Raw genomic sequence first — 14358 nt, forward strand, 5'->3', positions numbered from 1 at the left:
GTACTTCGTGAAATTTGCTGTTTTGTGTCAACAGTATCGCACAAGACAAAGACATGAGTTTAAAAAATAAACATTGCAAAAGATGAAGATTTAGATGGTGTTCATGGGTACATAGGCTGTTCAGAATTCTGATGGCAGTGGGGAAAATAATTTCTTAAAACACTGAGTGTGGGTCTTCAGGCACCTGTACCTTCTCCCTAATGGTAGTAATGAGAAGACTGGGATGGTAAGGGAATGCAATGATGAACGTCACCTTCTTGAGGCAGTGCTTTTTGAAGATGTCTTCAATGGTGAAGGTTATGTTCATGATGAAATTGTGAGTCTACAACCCTCTGAGGTCTCTTTTGATCCTGTGCATTTGAAGTTCCATACTAGTCTGTGATGTAACCCATGACATACCAAATCTCCTAAAATGACTAATGAAGTAAAATCACTGGCATGCCTTCTTCATGACTGCATCAACACGTAGGGCCCAGGATAGATCCTCTGAGATGCTGACACCCAGGAACTTGAATTTAAGACAAGCTTGGATAGGTTTGTGCATAGTAGGGGAATTAAGGGTTATGGGGAAAAGGCAGGTAGGTGGAGATGAGTCCATGGCCAGATCAGCCATGATCTTACTGAATGGTGGAGCAGGCTCGACAGGCTTGATAGCCTACTCCTGCTCTGGTTTCTTATGTTCTTACATGTAAACTGCTTACACTTTCCACTACTGAACCCCACAATGAGGACTGCTGTGTGTTCTCCCGATTCCCTCTTCCCGAAGTGCACATTCAGTACCTTGGTCTTGCTGACAGTGAGTGCGAGGTTGTTGTTGCAACGACACTATCTATCTCACTGCTTTATGCCTTCTCATCGCCATCTGTGATTCTGCAAACTACAGTAGTGCCATCTATGTATCTATAGATGAAAGTGGCGCTGTGCCTAGCCATACGGAAGTGAGTTTAGAGAGTAGAGCACTGAGCTGAGCATGCATCGTTAAGGTGGACTTGTGTTGAATTGCCAGTGAGGGGATGTTATTTACTGAACTACACTAACTATAATCTTGTGACAAGGAAGTCTCAGAACAAGTTGCAGAGGGAAGTACAGAGCCCCAGATTTCAGAGCTTGTCAGTTAGTACTAAGAGTACAAAGGTGTTGAATGCTGAAATGTAATAAACTGCAGCCTGATGTAGGTAGTCAATGAGACAGCTCAACCTAATCTTCTTGAGAACTGGTATGACTGATGTTGTTTTGAAGCAGGTTTAACTTGTCTATATGATACACTAATCATTTTTTTTTAAGTGTCCCCTTTGCTGGAATTTTGTTCTAAAAGGAACAACTATTCTGTTTGAGCTAGACGGCTACAAATTATGAAGCAATACTTCAAACAAATGTAAATTAAAATTGACAAGGTGGGAAGTGAGAAACGATTTTGTCGATTTGGAAAATTTAAACTTAATAAGATATACTTTAAGATTTGGACAGAGGCTTTTCAGAAATAGACTTTGTAAATACCTCTATAGAATCTGAACAGTTCTGCAACAATAATTGCTCATTTGAATCCCAAGCTTGATTGTGTTTTAACAAAGGCATTAAAAGGTATAGGAAAAAGTTCCCCAGATCAGGTCATAGATTAAACTGAAGAGCAGAACAGGTTACAAAGTTCATTATGGTTTACTCCTGCGTTTATAAGACAAATAAAAGACACAGGAGCAGAATTCGACCCGTGTAGTCTGCTCCGCCATTCCATCATGGCTGATTTATTATCCTCTCAACCACATTCTTCTTGCTTCTCCCCATAACCTCTGACGCCCTGATTACTCAAGAACCTATCAACCTCCGCTTTAAATATAACCAATGACTTGGCTTTTGTGGCACTGAATTCCACAGATCCATCAACCTCTAGCTACAGAAATTCCATCTCATCTCTTTTCCAAATGGACTTCCCTCTATTCTGAGGCTGTGTCCTCCAGCCGCAGACTCAACCACTATAGGAAACAATCTCTCAACACCTAACTCTATCTATGCCTTTCAATATTCAAGAGGTTTCAATGATATCCGCCCTTCCCAATTCTTCTCACCTCCAGTAAGTACAGGCCCAGAGCCAAAAAAAACACTAACCCTTTCATTCCCAGTAACGTGCCCATGAACGTCCTCTGAACCCTCGACAAAGCCAGCACGTACTTTCATAGATGTGGCCTAAAACTGCTCACAATGCTCCAAGTGTGGTCTGTCTAATGCCTAATAAATTTCAGCCTCAGCAATACATCTTTGCTTTTTTATTCCAGTCCTCTCAAAATGAATGCTAATACTGCTTTTGCCTTCCTCACCACAGACCACTACCTTCAAGTTAGCCTTTTGGGGAATCCTGCAAAATGATTTTTGCACCTGATTTTTGAATTTTCTCCCTGTTCATAAAATAGCCTATGACTTTATTCCTTGACGTGCATGACCATATAGATCCCTGCACTTCTTTGCCCATTCTGCTAAAGTCTGTCCAAGTCCTTCTGCAGACTCCCTCCTTCCTCAACACTACCTGCCCCTCCACCTACCTTTGTATCACCTGCAAACTTGGCCACAAAGCCATCAATTCCAGAATCCAAATCATTGACATATAATGTGAAAAGCAGTGGTTGTAACACCAACCTCCGCAGATCACCATGAATCACTGGCAGCCAACCAGAAAAGGCACCGGTTATTTACACTCTTTGCCTCCTGCCAGTCAGCCAACCTTCTACTCATGTTAGTACCTTTGCTGTAACACCTTGGGCTCCTATCTTGTATAGCAGCAGCTTTTCAAAGGCTTTCTGAAAATCAAATAAACAACATGCACTTATTCTACTTCGTCTATCCTGCCTGCTTCCTCTTCAAATAATTAGACTTGTCGGACAAAGTTTCCAATTAAGGAAACTATGCTGACTTTGGCTTGTTTCATCACGTGCCTCCAAGAATCCCGAAACCTCATTCTTAATAATGGGCGCCAACATGTTCCTAACCACTTAGGTCAGGCTAACAGGCCTATAATTTCCTTTCTTCTGTCTCCCACTCTTCTTAAAGAATGGAGTGACATTTGCAATTTTCCAGTCCTCTGAAACCATTCCAGAATCCAGTCATTCTTGAATGATCACTAATAATGCCTCCAGAATCTCTTTGGTTACCTCCTTCAGAAGCCTGGGGTGTAGTCAATCTGGTCCAGGTGACTTACCTACCTATTAAGTAAGGCTATCAACATCCACAATATAATGTACTAAGTCATGTTCATGAATGATTAGTAACCACAACATACTTAAAAACCAGCAATAACACATAGTTTGAACAATCTGTATGGAACAATTAATGCTCCCACAATTCTTACCAGTTCACTCCATCAGCTTCTACCCAGGCAAAACGGTATTCGTTAACTCTTAGCATCAGTTGCAGACAACCTGCCACACATTGAACATACTGTGAACTCTGAAATGAAAAGAAATTAATATAACCATTTCCAATTATGGCATGAAGAAATTTCCTTGTTTTTTAAAAAAATGTAATCAGCTGGCCAACTCCCAAAGCAGCAAAAGTCAACACCAGCACATCAGTTTTACACATTTTCAATTTGAATTTTCTAAGGTATTATCAATATTCATGGAGAAAAAGAGATTGAATCGGAATATGTCTTTATTCCATGGATGTCAGCTATGAAAGTTGAGACATTTCTGTAACAAACTTTAAATTTGTACAGGATATAATTGTGCACTCAGCACTACTAATCATCCTCATAAAGGTTTCTGTGCATTATGCTGAATAATATAACAAATAAGTAGAAAATTAAATTGATACTGCAATCCACAATCTGCAATAACAACTGTTGATCTGTGTAATGAATTCTGGTCTTACTTTTTGAAAAATTAATGAACACAGTCAAGACAAACTATACCCAATATACACCAATTTAAAATATATAAAATAAACTTGAACAGGAAACGCAGTGATTTTCCCATTTCTAACATTCCTGTAATACCTTAAACTAGTTTAATTTACCATATTATCACTCTGCTGTTCAGCAGAATGCACGCAGTGTTCACTGCCTTTCCCTTGTTTCAATCTTAAATGCACTAGAAATCAAAGTTACACCTAACTTAAAACTTGACTCCTATTGCTCTAGTAGCTCCATTAATATAAAATGGAAAGATAGTGCGTGTTGTTTTGGGAATGAAGTCTTCAGTGCAGCCAAGAAATAAAAACTGATATGCCCATGTGCACGTAAAATGGTTTACTGGAGACAAATCCACTCTAACCTCTCCAATTTGTTCATGCACAATTAATACAGAAATTCATAGGTTTCTGTGATTCCTTGTTAGTCCATGAGGTGTGCTGTAGCAGGTTTCATTAAGGAAATGCAAACAAAATCAGTTATTCAACCAGAACGCACTATAAACCACACACTGAAAAAATTGTGTTTTATGCCTTGAGATAGAATGATTCTGAACAGCCCTGTTTGATACAGCTCCCTGGTGCAGTAAATCCAGTTTTATTGCTAGATTTTCATTCACTCAAATATTTCAAAATTTCTGGTTTTAATAAGTTTGAAATTTTACCATCTTCTTCAGTCTCCATTTTGTTTTATGTTCTATAAATTTAAAATACAGTGGATTCCAGTTAAGTGGGCCAAAGGTTAATCAGAGCAACTGCTTATTTGGGACAACTCTTAAGGTACAAAAACTCGTTGAAAAAATAGCTGAAATTCCTGTTTTTATCTGGGACACTATGCTACTTAATTGGGACAGGAGGTAACATTTCCTGAATAGTTTCAGTTGCTGTTAGACACTACACTGTGCTTACAGTGCACTTTTTTTTTAAAAAAAGCATCAGTTGTGTGTGCTTGTGTTACATTATCCAGCTGGGCCAATGGATGCTGATTCAAAAAAAACAGTAGTTTGTGAACATTTCGTTTTTTCATCTCAAGTTAAAAAGAAATAAATTCAGACCCTTGCCAAGGTGCCACGTAAAGATTTGACACTAGCCTAAAAAAAATCACTGCCGGATGAAGTAAAAAGCCATCCACCTAACACTGCTCATTGTCAGCTGGAGTGCCAGAATCTGCAATGACATGCTTGGTGCATCGACAAGATAAATTGCGAGAAGAATGAGCAGTACACAATCCCAAAAGCAAAAGCATGGGAAGTGGATGAGGTGTTACAAACAAGTCAGAGGAGCTAGCTGATAACTGATCATGAAGATTTTAAAGTAAGACAGTTGGCTGTCTTGATGGATATGTTGGCACCACATTAAATTCAAGAAAGTACATGGTGAGAAAGATAGGGCTGTGCTGTAAGTGCAAGAATATGGAACTCTACAAAACTACTCAAATTGTTTGAAAAATTTTGTACAGAAAATATCTACAATGCCACTGAAAGAGGCCTTTGTTTTTTTTAAATCACACCATGCCAAATGGTTCCCTTGACTACAAACACTCAACACCATCGGGTTCAAAGTCCTTCACTAGGTGCTTGCACAGATTTTTTTCATTTACCAACAATCGAAAGAATGCAGAAACGTACACTGGATGAATTCCTCTGTGGATAAATCTAATGCACAATTTTATAGTACTGTAATAGTATTGCTAGTGTTCTAAATGTATCTGTTTTTCATTTAAAGACAAATCTATTACTCAGTTAAACAACAGTTTGCTCTTTTATTTATACCTTTCTATTTCCATGAAACTGTGGCTAATTGGGGCAGTTGCTTGATCCGCCCAAAATGTTCTGGACCTTATGTATCCCAATTAACAGGAATCCATTGTATTAGAACTATGTAGTTTCTGGAGATGTTTGCCTGAGTTCTCCCATTTAGCGAGCTGGAAGACAATTGAACATAATGGATCCCTAAAGACTGCCACCAAATTTCAATGCTGCAAAGAAAGAATTCTAATTTGACATATATGCTTAGGTACAGTAAAAAACTTGGTTTTGCTTGCCATCCATTGCAAATGTTTTATCACAACAGTGCACTGAGGTAGTACATGGGAAAAGCAATTTAAAAAAATGCAGAAATAATTGCTAATGTTACAGATAACGCACAAAGTAGGCAGCTGATAAAGTACAAGGCCATAACAGAGACCAGTAAATTGCCCTAGCATTTTCCAATTCCAGTTGCAAAAACCATCACTTCAGTTTTGATTGTAAAATAACACTTACAACATGCCTGTGCCTAAGGCGTATTATATTGTCAGAGAAATTGAAACTTGGCTGTACCCTAAACACCTGTTTGTTGTGTATTTCAGGTGTTAGCACCCCCATCCTACTAATTTTCTGAAATAAAAATGTTTTCAATAATTTCTGTTGTCAACTCACCTATCAGACACCACACATTCCTGTTTTATTTTAAAAAAGTCATATTTGTCAACTTAGCAGACACTTACTTATTCAAATTAATTCATTGTACACAAGCCATTTTGCAGCAGCTTCAGATTTAAAAAATGCAACATGTCCTTCACCAAGACTGCTGTTAGAAAGGAATTGTGCCATAAAAGTACTAAATTTACACAAGTTTAGAATTAGTACTGTACTACCTTCTGTAGCATCATCTTTCACTTGATTTACCCTATTTCCTGGAATTAGTACAAAATTGAATGCAATTTACATTGTGAGCAGAAAAGTAGGAAAGTAGCTGGACTACAGAAATGTATATATCACAACACATGTCAGTGATATTAAACTCAATTCTGATTTTGAAATGCAACACACAGCTCTCAAAGACAGATTCAGTAGCTGAAGTTCACATTTGAAGTTTGGCTTAGTAAGGCTTCAACCCAAGATGCTCAGCCTATGCCTTAGGGTCGTAAGATTGCCCAATTGTGTATTTCTAAGCTCTAGTAGTAGAAGATTTAAAAAACTATCATGGAATAAGAGAATGGACACTGAGTTCTGACTTAACTGAAATCCAGAGAAAGCCACATACAAAGACAGTTATTAGTCTGTGAAGTTTTGAGACTGACTTAGGGAATCAGCAGTTTGCCACACTATAGTGGATTCATCTGGAGCAATTCAAAATCAACTGACAGCGGGATTGTGAACAGGAATTATTTATGCCATCACAACAACAATGTGGCATTGATTGTGGAACAGATGCCATGTCATCTAAGCAGCACATGTCAGGGAAATAAAAACCAGAGTGATTTTTTTATGCAATGAAACTGGGGGATCAGTAAGGGCTTCAAAAGAATGACGATGTATTCTTTGTGGACAGCACAAGAACCAAGGACAACACTCAGAAGTAGGGAAACTCTGAATGTTAGATACCACAAGACTTCATGAAACTGACTGCCTCACATATAAACATATAGTATACTGTGCACAATAAGACCAAACACATCTTCACCAATTATCAGTGGTGATCTCCATTGTAATTAAATTTATTTAGGTAATTTGAAAAAGGTACTTCTATAATGCCCTGCTTATTTTTACACCTATCACCTCATCACTTGCATCAGTATAAAATATATTTAGCTTTACAGGATTTAACAAAAAAAAATCTAAAAGTATTTATTTAAAATTTTAAAGCCTTGGCAGAAGATGCAATGTCAACCCCCATCCAACCTTATCTCAGCCCATCAGCCTTTAAAACTCCTATCTCCATTACTCTACACCAGTCCATCTTTATAACCAGCATCCATCGATCAATTTGCCAACAATTAAACTTCAAAACCTTTTCCTATATCTTTCATCTCACAAAATAGCATCCACCCATGGTTACTGATCAGCTTTGGCTCCAATTGGCCATCTCTCCATTTCAATATTCTCATTCATGTTCAACTCTCTCCTTACTCTATGCAACCTTTCGGGCTTGCACAGTAATCTCACTGCCAAGTTTCTGTATCCTCCTCCAGCCTTTCAACAATCAGTGCATTCTTCATGCATCTCATTCCTCTTCTGCTGGTTGTGGTTTCAGGAATACCCTAGTTAATGTTATCCACCTTTCTCAGTTTCTTTTAAAATCCAACCCTTTGGCCAAATATGCGGTCACTTAGTCCAAAAGGACCAATATCACGATTTTGTTTGAAAAGAATTCCGTAAAATACACTGGCATGTTTTGCTATACTGAACAAATAGCAGTAGTGACCTCAGCCTCTGAATAAGAAATAAGTGCATGTTGTTTTCTGTGCAATGGTAGACATCATGTTCATACTAACATTAATCTGGCTCGGTTATTTTTGTCCAACTAGTAGCCAAGGATGGGTATCAAACAACTCCACCAAAACCAGAGACATACAGTACATTTCTGGGTCACCAGATGTGTAAGACTACAGCAAAAATGACAAAATAAACCATTTAAAATTTATATGTCCATGCTATACCACAGTTAAATAGTTCTGAAACAGTGATAACACTTCAAAAGTAATAATTGACTCTAAAGCATTTTGGAAATAAAAGGCAATGTCCAAGCTCATTTAAATAAAAAAGAGATGAGCTAAAAGACGTTAAGGAGTTAAATATTTTACTTGGTTACAGAATTCCCTGCTTCTGATTGAATACTTGTAAAATACAGACACAGCCCCCAATTGCATGGTTTCCAACTGTACTTAATTGTTCCACAGGCAGACAGCTTCTTCACCCAACAGGCATCTGATGAACATGAGATTCTGCAGATGCTAGAAATCCAGAGTAACGCACACAAAGTACTGGATGAACTCAGCAAGTCAGGGATTTCTATGGAGAGGAATAAACAGTTCACATTTCGGGCCAAGACCCTTCATCATGACTGGAAAGGAAGGGAGATGAAGCCAGAATAAAACAGTGGGAGAGGCGAAGGAGTACAAGCTGGCAGTAAGTGACCGGGGGGGGGGGGGCGGTTGGAGGGTTTGAAGTGAAAAGCTGGGAGGCGATGAGGTAGAAAACATAAAGGGCTTCAGAAAGAATCTCATAACAGAGAGTGTGCTATGGGAGAAAGGGAAGGAGGTGGCTGCCCATGGCTACACCTTTAGTTTGAAGTGGGAAGAGCTGAAAGAGAAATAGTTGAGTGTGAGTACGAATTTGCCAGACAAAGTTGGGTGATGGTGGAGGGGAACTGGTTAGGTCAGTTGTTTAGAAAGCAACCGCGAGCTTTAAGGCCTTTCTTAGGGGTTAGAAGCCTACTGAAAATCCATAGGGACTGAACACGTCTATTGTGAAAATAAGGCGATCAGAACCCGGAACGAAAAGTGGTTGAAGAGACTGAGAACATGTGAAATGTCACAGATTAAGTGAAAAGGAACTGAACCTAAGGGATTAAAATGGAGTCAAGCTATGCGGACACGCGTTCAGTGGGGCAGGAGTGGGCAGAAACAAATGGCTATCTGGACAGTCAGGTTTGTGGATCTTTGGTAGGTTTAAAAAAAAAGACCAATTTGGAGTGGGGGGGGGGGGTAAAGAAACTCATATGGATGGTTTCAGTGGATGGGAGACTGAGAGTTGATGAGGTTAGGGATGGTGTAGGACAAAGTGAGCTGAATGGGGTCCTTTGCAAGGGGTAAGAGGCAGTGTCTAAGCGTTGCCACTTGGCCTCAGCCAGACTAAAACTGCACCCCCCCTCCCTTTTGACTGTGGGTTTGATGGTGGGGTTGGGATTGGTGTGTAGAATGGACTGGGTGAGACAGTAGAGGCCTTAAGTATTTTAACCTAACAGGTCGCCTAGTCTGTGATACTAAAAACTTTGAAACAGATTTAATTCAAGATTCAAAATTCTTCAATGTCATTTTGCAATATACACATGTAAAGGCGAATTAAACGATTGTTACTCCAGATCTGATGCAGCACAAAAAAAGCACAAGATAAAGAACACAATAAATATAAATACATAAGACAGCCTGCATTATGATTGTATATTCATTAAGTGACACTAGGCATAGGAGTATCTGTACACAAGGGGACTGACAGGAAATAATAAAGTAGTAGTGCTGGGGTGTGGAGGGGATTGAGTTAGTGGGTGGAGGTGTTGATCAATCTTACTGCTCGGGGAAAGTTACTGTTTTTGAGTCTAATGGTCCTGACGCAGATGTTACGTAGCCTCTTTCCCAATAGGAGTTGGACAAGCAGTCCATGAGCAGGGTGGATGAGATCTTTCATGAGCATGATAATTATTAAATTTAATATTTCTAACACTGAAATATCAATAAATTGAACTAATTCGATTCAATAACCCCATTTATTCACATATCATCCTTCCCCAAAGTCAAAATGTTAAAGGCATCCCGATCTTCTCTTCCGGATTCACCATCCTGACATTGCACTCAGTGCAGGAGCTGACAGTGGGATGTGCTGGCAAGTAAACACTAACTCGTTTCGAACTTCACCCATTGATAGCACAAGTCCAAAATATGAGCTGTCAATGGCCAAAAAACTAGTGGTTCCTCAACCCATTAAGGTTCATTTATAAATAACACTCCCTGACATAGGCACTCCAATAGGTTTTGAACCGAACAACTGGCAGAAAACAAACAGTATTGGACAAATATGCCTGGGCTTCAGGAGATTTTCTGCACACAACACATTTTTAATTTTAAAAGGGTAATGTCGTTATTGTAAAACAACTTGAAATTCATGAAGTACCAAACCTTGGGCTTGTTAACGAAATTAAATTAATTAGAATTAAAGAAAAGTGACAGCAGTATTACAAAATTAGCTAAAAGACTAAATGTAGAGCAGAAGAAAATGACTGTCATTTAAGACCCGAGGGAAATATCTTCCCCACTGATTTGTTTTTGAGATTATTATTCTTGTTATTACATAATAATGACTTGGAATGGGCACCGAAAGCATAAATTGAAAGCCTGCAGATGATTTTAAACTGAAATGTGATAAGCAGAAGAACTGATAGTGACAATTCAGGAGGAGACAATTGAAAAAAAAGCTGAAAACACAGGGAATTCTGCTCCCATGGATGCTGCACGATCTGAGTATATCTGACTTGCTCTGATTTTATTTCAGGAGAAGTTCTGGGGCTCCTTGGACCATAGAGATAATCTAGATAGGTAGGGGCCAATAAGCCTGGCAACAGTGGAAGGGAAGTTAGTGGAAAGAATTCTTAGGGTTATGAATCATGCACCTCTGGAAAAACTTGGCTTGATCAGGGAATGTCAGCATGGCTTTTTGCAAGGCAAATCACATTTTACAAACCTTACCAGTGCCTTATAAAGCGCCAACATTACATCTTTGCTTTTATATTTTTATTTCCTATTCCTCTCAAAATGAACGCTAACATCACATTTGCTTCCTCACCACTGACTTACCCTGCAAGTTAACCTTTCTGATTCAGAACTGACTTGCCCATAGAAGTCTCACTGGGGATCTGTGATGAATGCCTTTCCTCAAGCATTGGTGTTGGGATTTCACGAAAATGTTTGAAAGTTTGATGATGACAACACAAAGATCGGTGAAGTTGTAGAGAGTGTAGATGACTGTCAAGGGGTACAGCAGGATATAGGGAAACGACAGATGCAGCTTAATCTAAGGAAATGTGAGGTGCTGCACTTCCGAAGGTCAAATGAGTTAATGGCAGGACCTTTAATAGCACTGATGTACAGGGGAACCTTGGGGTTCAAGTACATAGCTCCCTTAATGTGACCAAGATAGGAGTGACAAACAAAATGTTGGAGGAACTCAGCAAGTTATCAGCATCTGTGGAGGGGAATAAACAGACAATGTTTCAGGCCGAAACAATTCATTTGCAAATAGCTTTATAAAATTTGGTTAAGCCACACTTGGAGTATTGTGTGCATTTCTGGTCACCCCAAAGGAGGCTTTAGAAAGTGTACAGGATATGCTAACCAGTATCCTGCATAGATTAAGGGTTCTGAGCTGTAAGGAGACATTGGAAGCATGGGCTGTTTTTTCTGGAGCAAAGAGGCTGAGTGGAACCCTTAGAAAAGTTTATAAAATTGAAGCATAAATAGTAGGGTAGGTTGCTAGAACATTTTCCTGGAGGTAGAAATGCCAAATAGTATGCACTAAATCTTTCTCTCTCTCTCTCTTGCTTTGAAAGAAGATGTGCAGGCCAAGTGTTTTGTGTTTCTTTTTAAAACAGACTGTTATGTGCTTGGAATAGGCTGCCAGGGCACTGTGAAAGCAGGTACGACAGTGGTGTATAAGAGGCCTTTTGGACAGACATGAATATGCAAGGAATGCAGGGATATGTATCATGAACAGACAGAAGAGATCTAGTTAAACTTGGCGTCATGTTCAGCAGAGACATCTGGGTCAGGTGATCATAATTTCAAGCCCCACTCAATCATTTGAGGATATCTCAATTCAGTAATGAGGGTGGCTGTACTGCTTGGCTTGTCTTCCTTTAGCTACAATATGTACCTTAGTTTGGCCATTCCGATGGTATAAAGGATCCTCTACCTCTTCAAAGAAGAGGAGCATTTTCCTGGCATCTCAGCCAAGAGCTCAAAGCAGAGCACTGAAGAGGTAGCCCACACAAAAACAGAGCAAGTCAAAAAGATTATTAATACAGGTAACCAAAGATTTGATCAAAGACAGTGCTGCTTCACAGTACCAAAGATCAGGATTCAATCCTGACTCAAGCCTCAGGATTCACACCACCAAGTTCAGAATCAGTTATCTTCCCTCAACCATTATGCTCTAGAACCAATGGGGGCAACTTCACTCATCCTATCACTGGAATGTTCCCACAACTCATGGACTTACTTTCAAGGGCTTTTCATCTCATGTTCTGGATATTTATTGCTTACTTATGATAATCATTTCTTCTTTTTGTATTTGCACACAGGTTAAAAGCCCAAGTTGATGTGGTCTTTCACTGATTCTATTATGTAGTTACTACTCTATTATGGATTTATTGAACATGAAAATGAATCTCAAAGTTGTATGCGACATACATGTACTTTGATAATAAATTTACTTTGGTGTTGGCTTCAGTCAGTTTACGTGGTCTCTGTAATTGCTCAAGTTTCCTCCAGGTGTTCCGGTTTCCTTCCACACTTGTGAATTAGTAGGTTAATAGACTATTATAAGTTGCTGTTAGTGAATGGTCTAATCTTGAGTTAATAAGATAGTTAGGAGAATGAAAATAATAAAGGATTAATGGAAGATTGATGTATCTAGGTTTTTGATGGTAGGCCTAGATTTGGTGAGCTGAAGTCCTGATTTCTTGCTTGCCCTATGAGAATAATTAGTGAGAATTAAGGAGCATGTATCATCAAATGTGTAACCCAAATAGCAGAATGAAGAATATTTATGATGTACAAAAGTATCAAGCAAAGTGAACACTGTTTTAAGAGTTGTGAAACTGTGGGATGTCCATATTTCCAGGAATTAGAATTTAACATAATGATAACAATCTTAAAGTCAATAAGCTAAGCACAGGCATCTAATATGAGCTGTAGACACAAATGAATTGGCTTTGGGATTTACCATAAAAATTACATCTCTGACTTCTCAGAGGTTTACAAGACTCGGACATTATTGAAAACTCCCAATGATAATTAATAATTTTAAAATATAATTCCTAGAAATGGGAATTCAATCCATTTACAAATGATATCCGCATTAAAATGGGAACCAGGAGTGTATATAATACTCCTGATTTAATCTCAAAACAAAAAGTTTGCCAGGTATTAGTAAGAATAGTCTCGGTTACAAAATTTCCTCATTATCCTTTTCCACCATCACTGCATCAGCTTAAAATACTTACAAGTTTGATTTACAGGTAATGCATTTAAACAGAATGTTCTGAAGTTTCTCAAAATAAATTTATAATTCACATTTCTCAGCATTTATCACGCAGGAAGCTAAAAAAAATGCAACTTTCCATTTTCTATTCCCAATTTTTACACTTCATCTTACCTCACTGGGAGAAACAGTTCCTGCTTCAGACCCTACTGCACGCAACTTCTACCAAGGAAATAAAAATGACATGTTTCGTATAAATTGGAATCGAAAGTAACATGCATTAAAATTTCAACTGCATGATGACAATCGCAGTTTTAAAATAAATGTATATATACTGCATCACTGCAGAGATAATCAGATGCTAATTTAAATCGTAAGAGTTACAAAATAAAACTTTTGCACAAAGCAATAATTAAAGAAATTTGTTTAAAAAAAATGCCAAACTGAGGCCAGGATATTTAACAGCAAGTACAATATATCCATTTGTGATCTTTTATGTTTAAGTAGAAATAATGTATGGAAATTACATATGCAATTAGTTAACAAAGTAAGAGAGCTCTTCCTTCAAGTACCAGAATCACTAAAATGTATACAATACGGCAATACAAATTATGCAAAATAACGATTAAAATAATAGGGAAAATTTTAAACTTAGTATAATTCTACCACTTAGTGATTATATATCATCTTACTAACCTGCTGTGTAAAAATTGGGTATAGGTAATAA

At 38.3% G+C, this 14358-nt stretch overlaps 1 protein-coding gene across 2 annotated transcripts in view; it reads right to left on the bottom strand.

Annotated features, from left to right (window-relative positions):
- The window catches only part of atp6v1h (ATPase H+ transporting V1 subunit H), a 94930-nt gene that overhangs the window by 29288 nt on the left and 51284 nt on the right, over positions 1 to 14358 (bottom strand). The window contains exons 7-8 of one of the 2 annotated variants that reach the window (XM_059980994.1): positions 13806 to 13853; positions 3338 to 3435 (exon numbers count right to left, since the gene is read on the bottom strand). In XM_059980994.1, coding sequence (XP_059836977.1) covers positions 3338 to 3435; positions 13806 to 13853 — 146 coding nt within the window. The remainder of the gene's footprint in view (positions 1 to 3337; positions 3436 to 13805; positions 13854 to 14358) is intronic. The other variant, XM_059981002.1, reaches the window with a different exon arrangement.

This window comes from Hypanus sabinus, chromosome 1 (genome assembly GCF_030144855.1).
Source record: "Hypanus sabinus isolate sHypSab1 chromosome 1, sHypSab1.hap1, whole genome shotgun sequence".
NCBI lineage: Eukaryota > Metazoa > Chordata > Chondrichthyes > Myliobatiformes > Dasyatidae > Hypanus > Hypanus sabinus.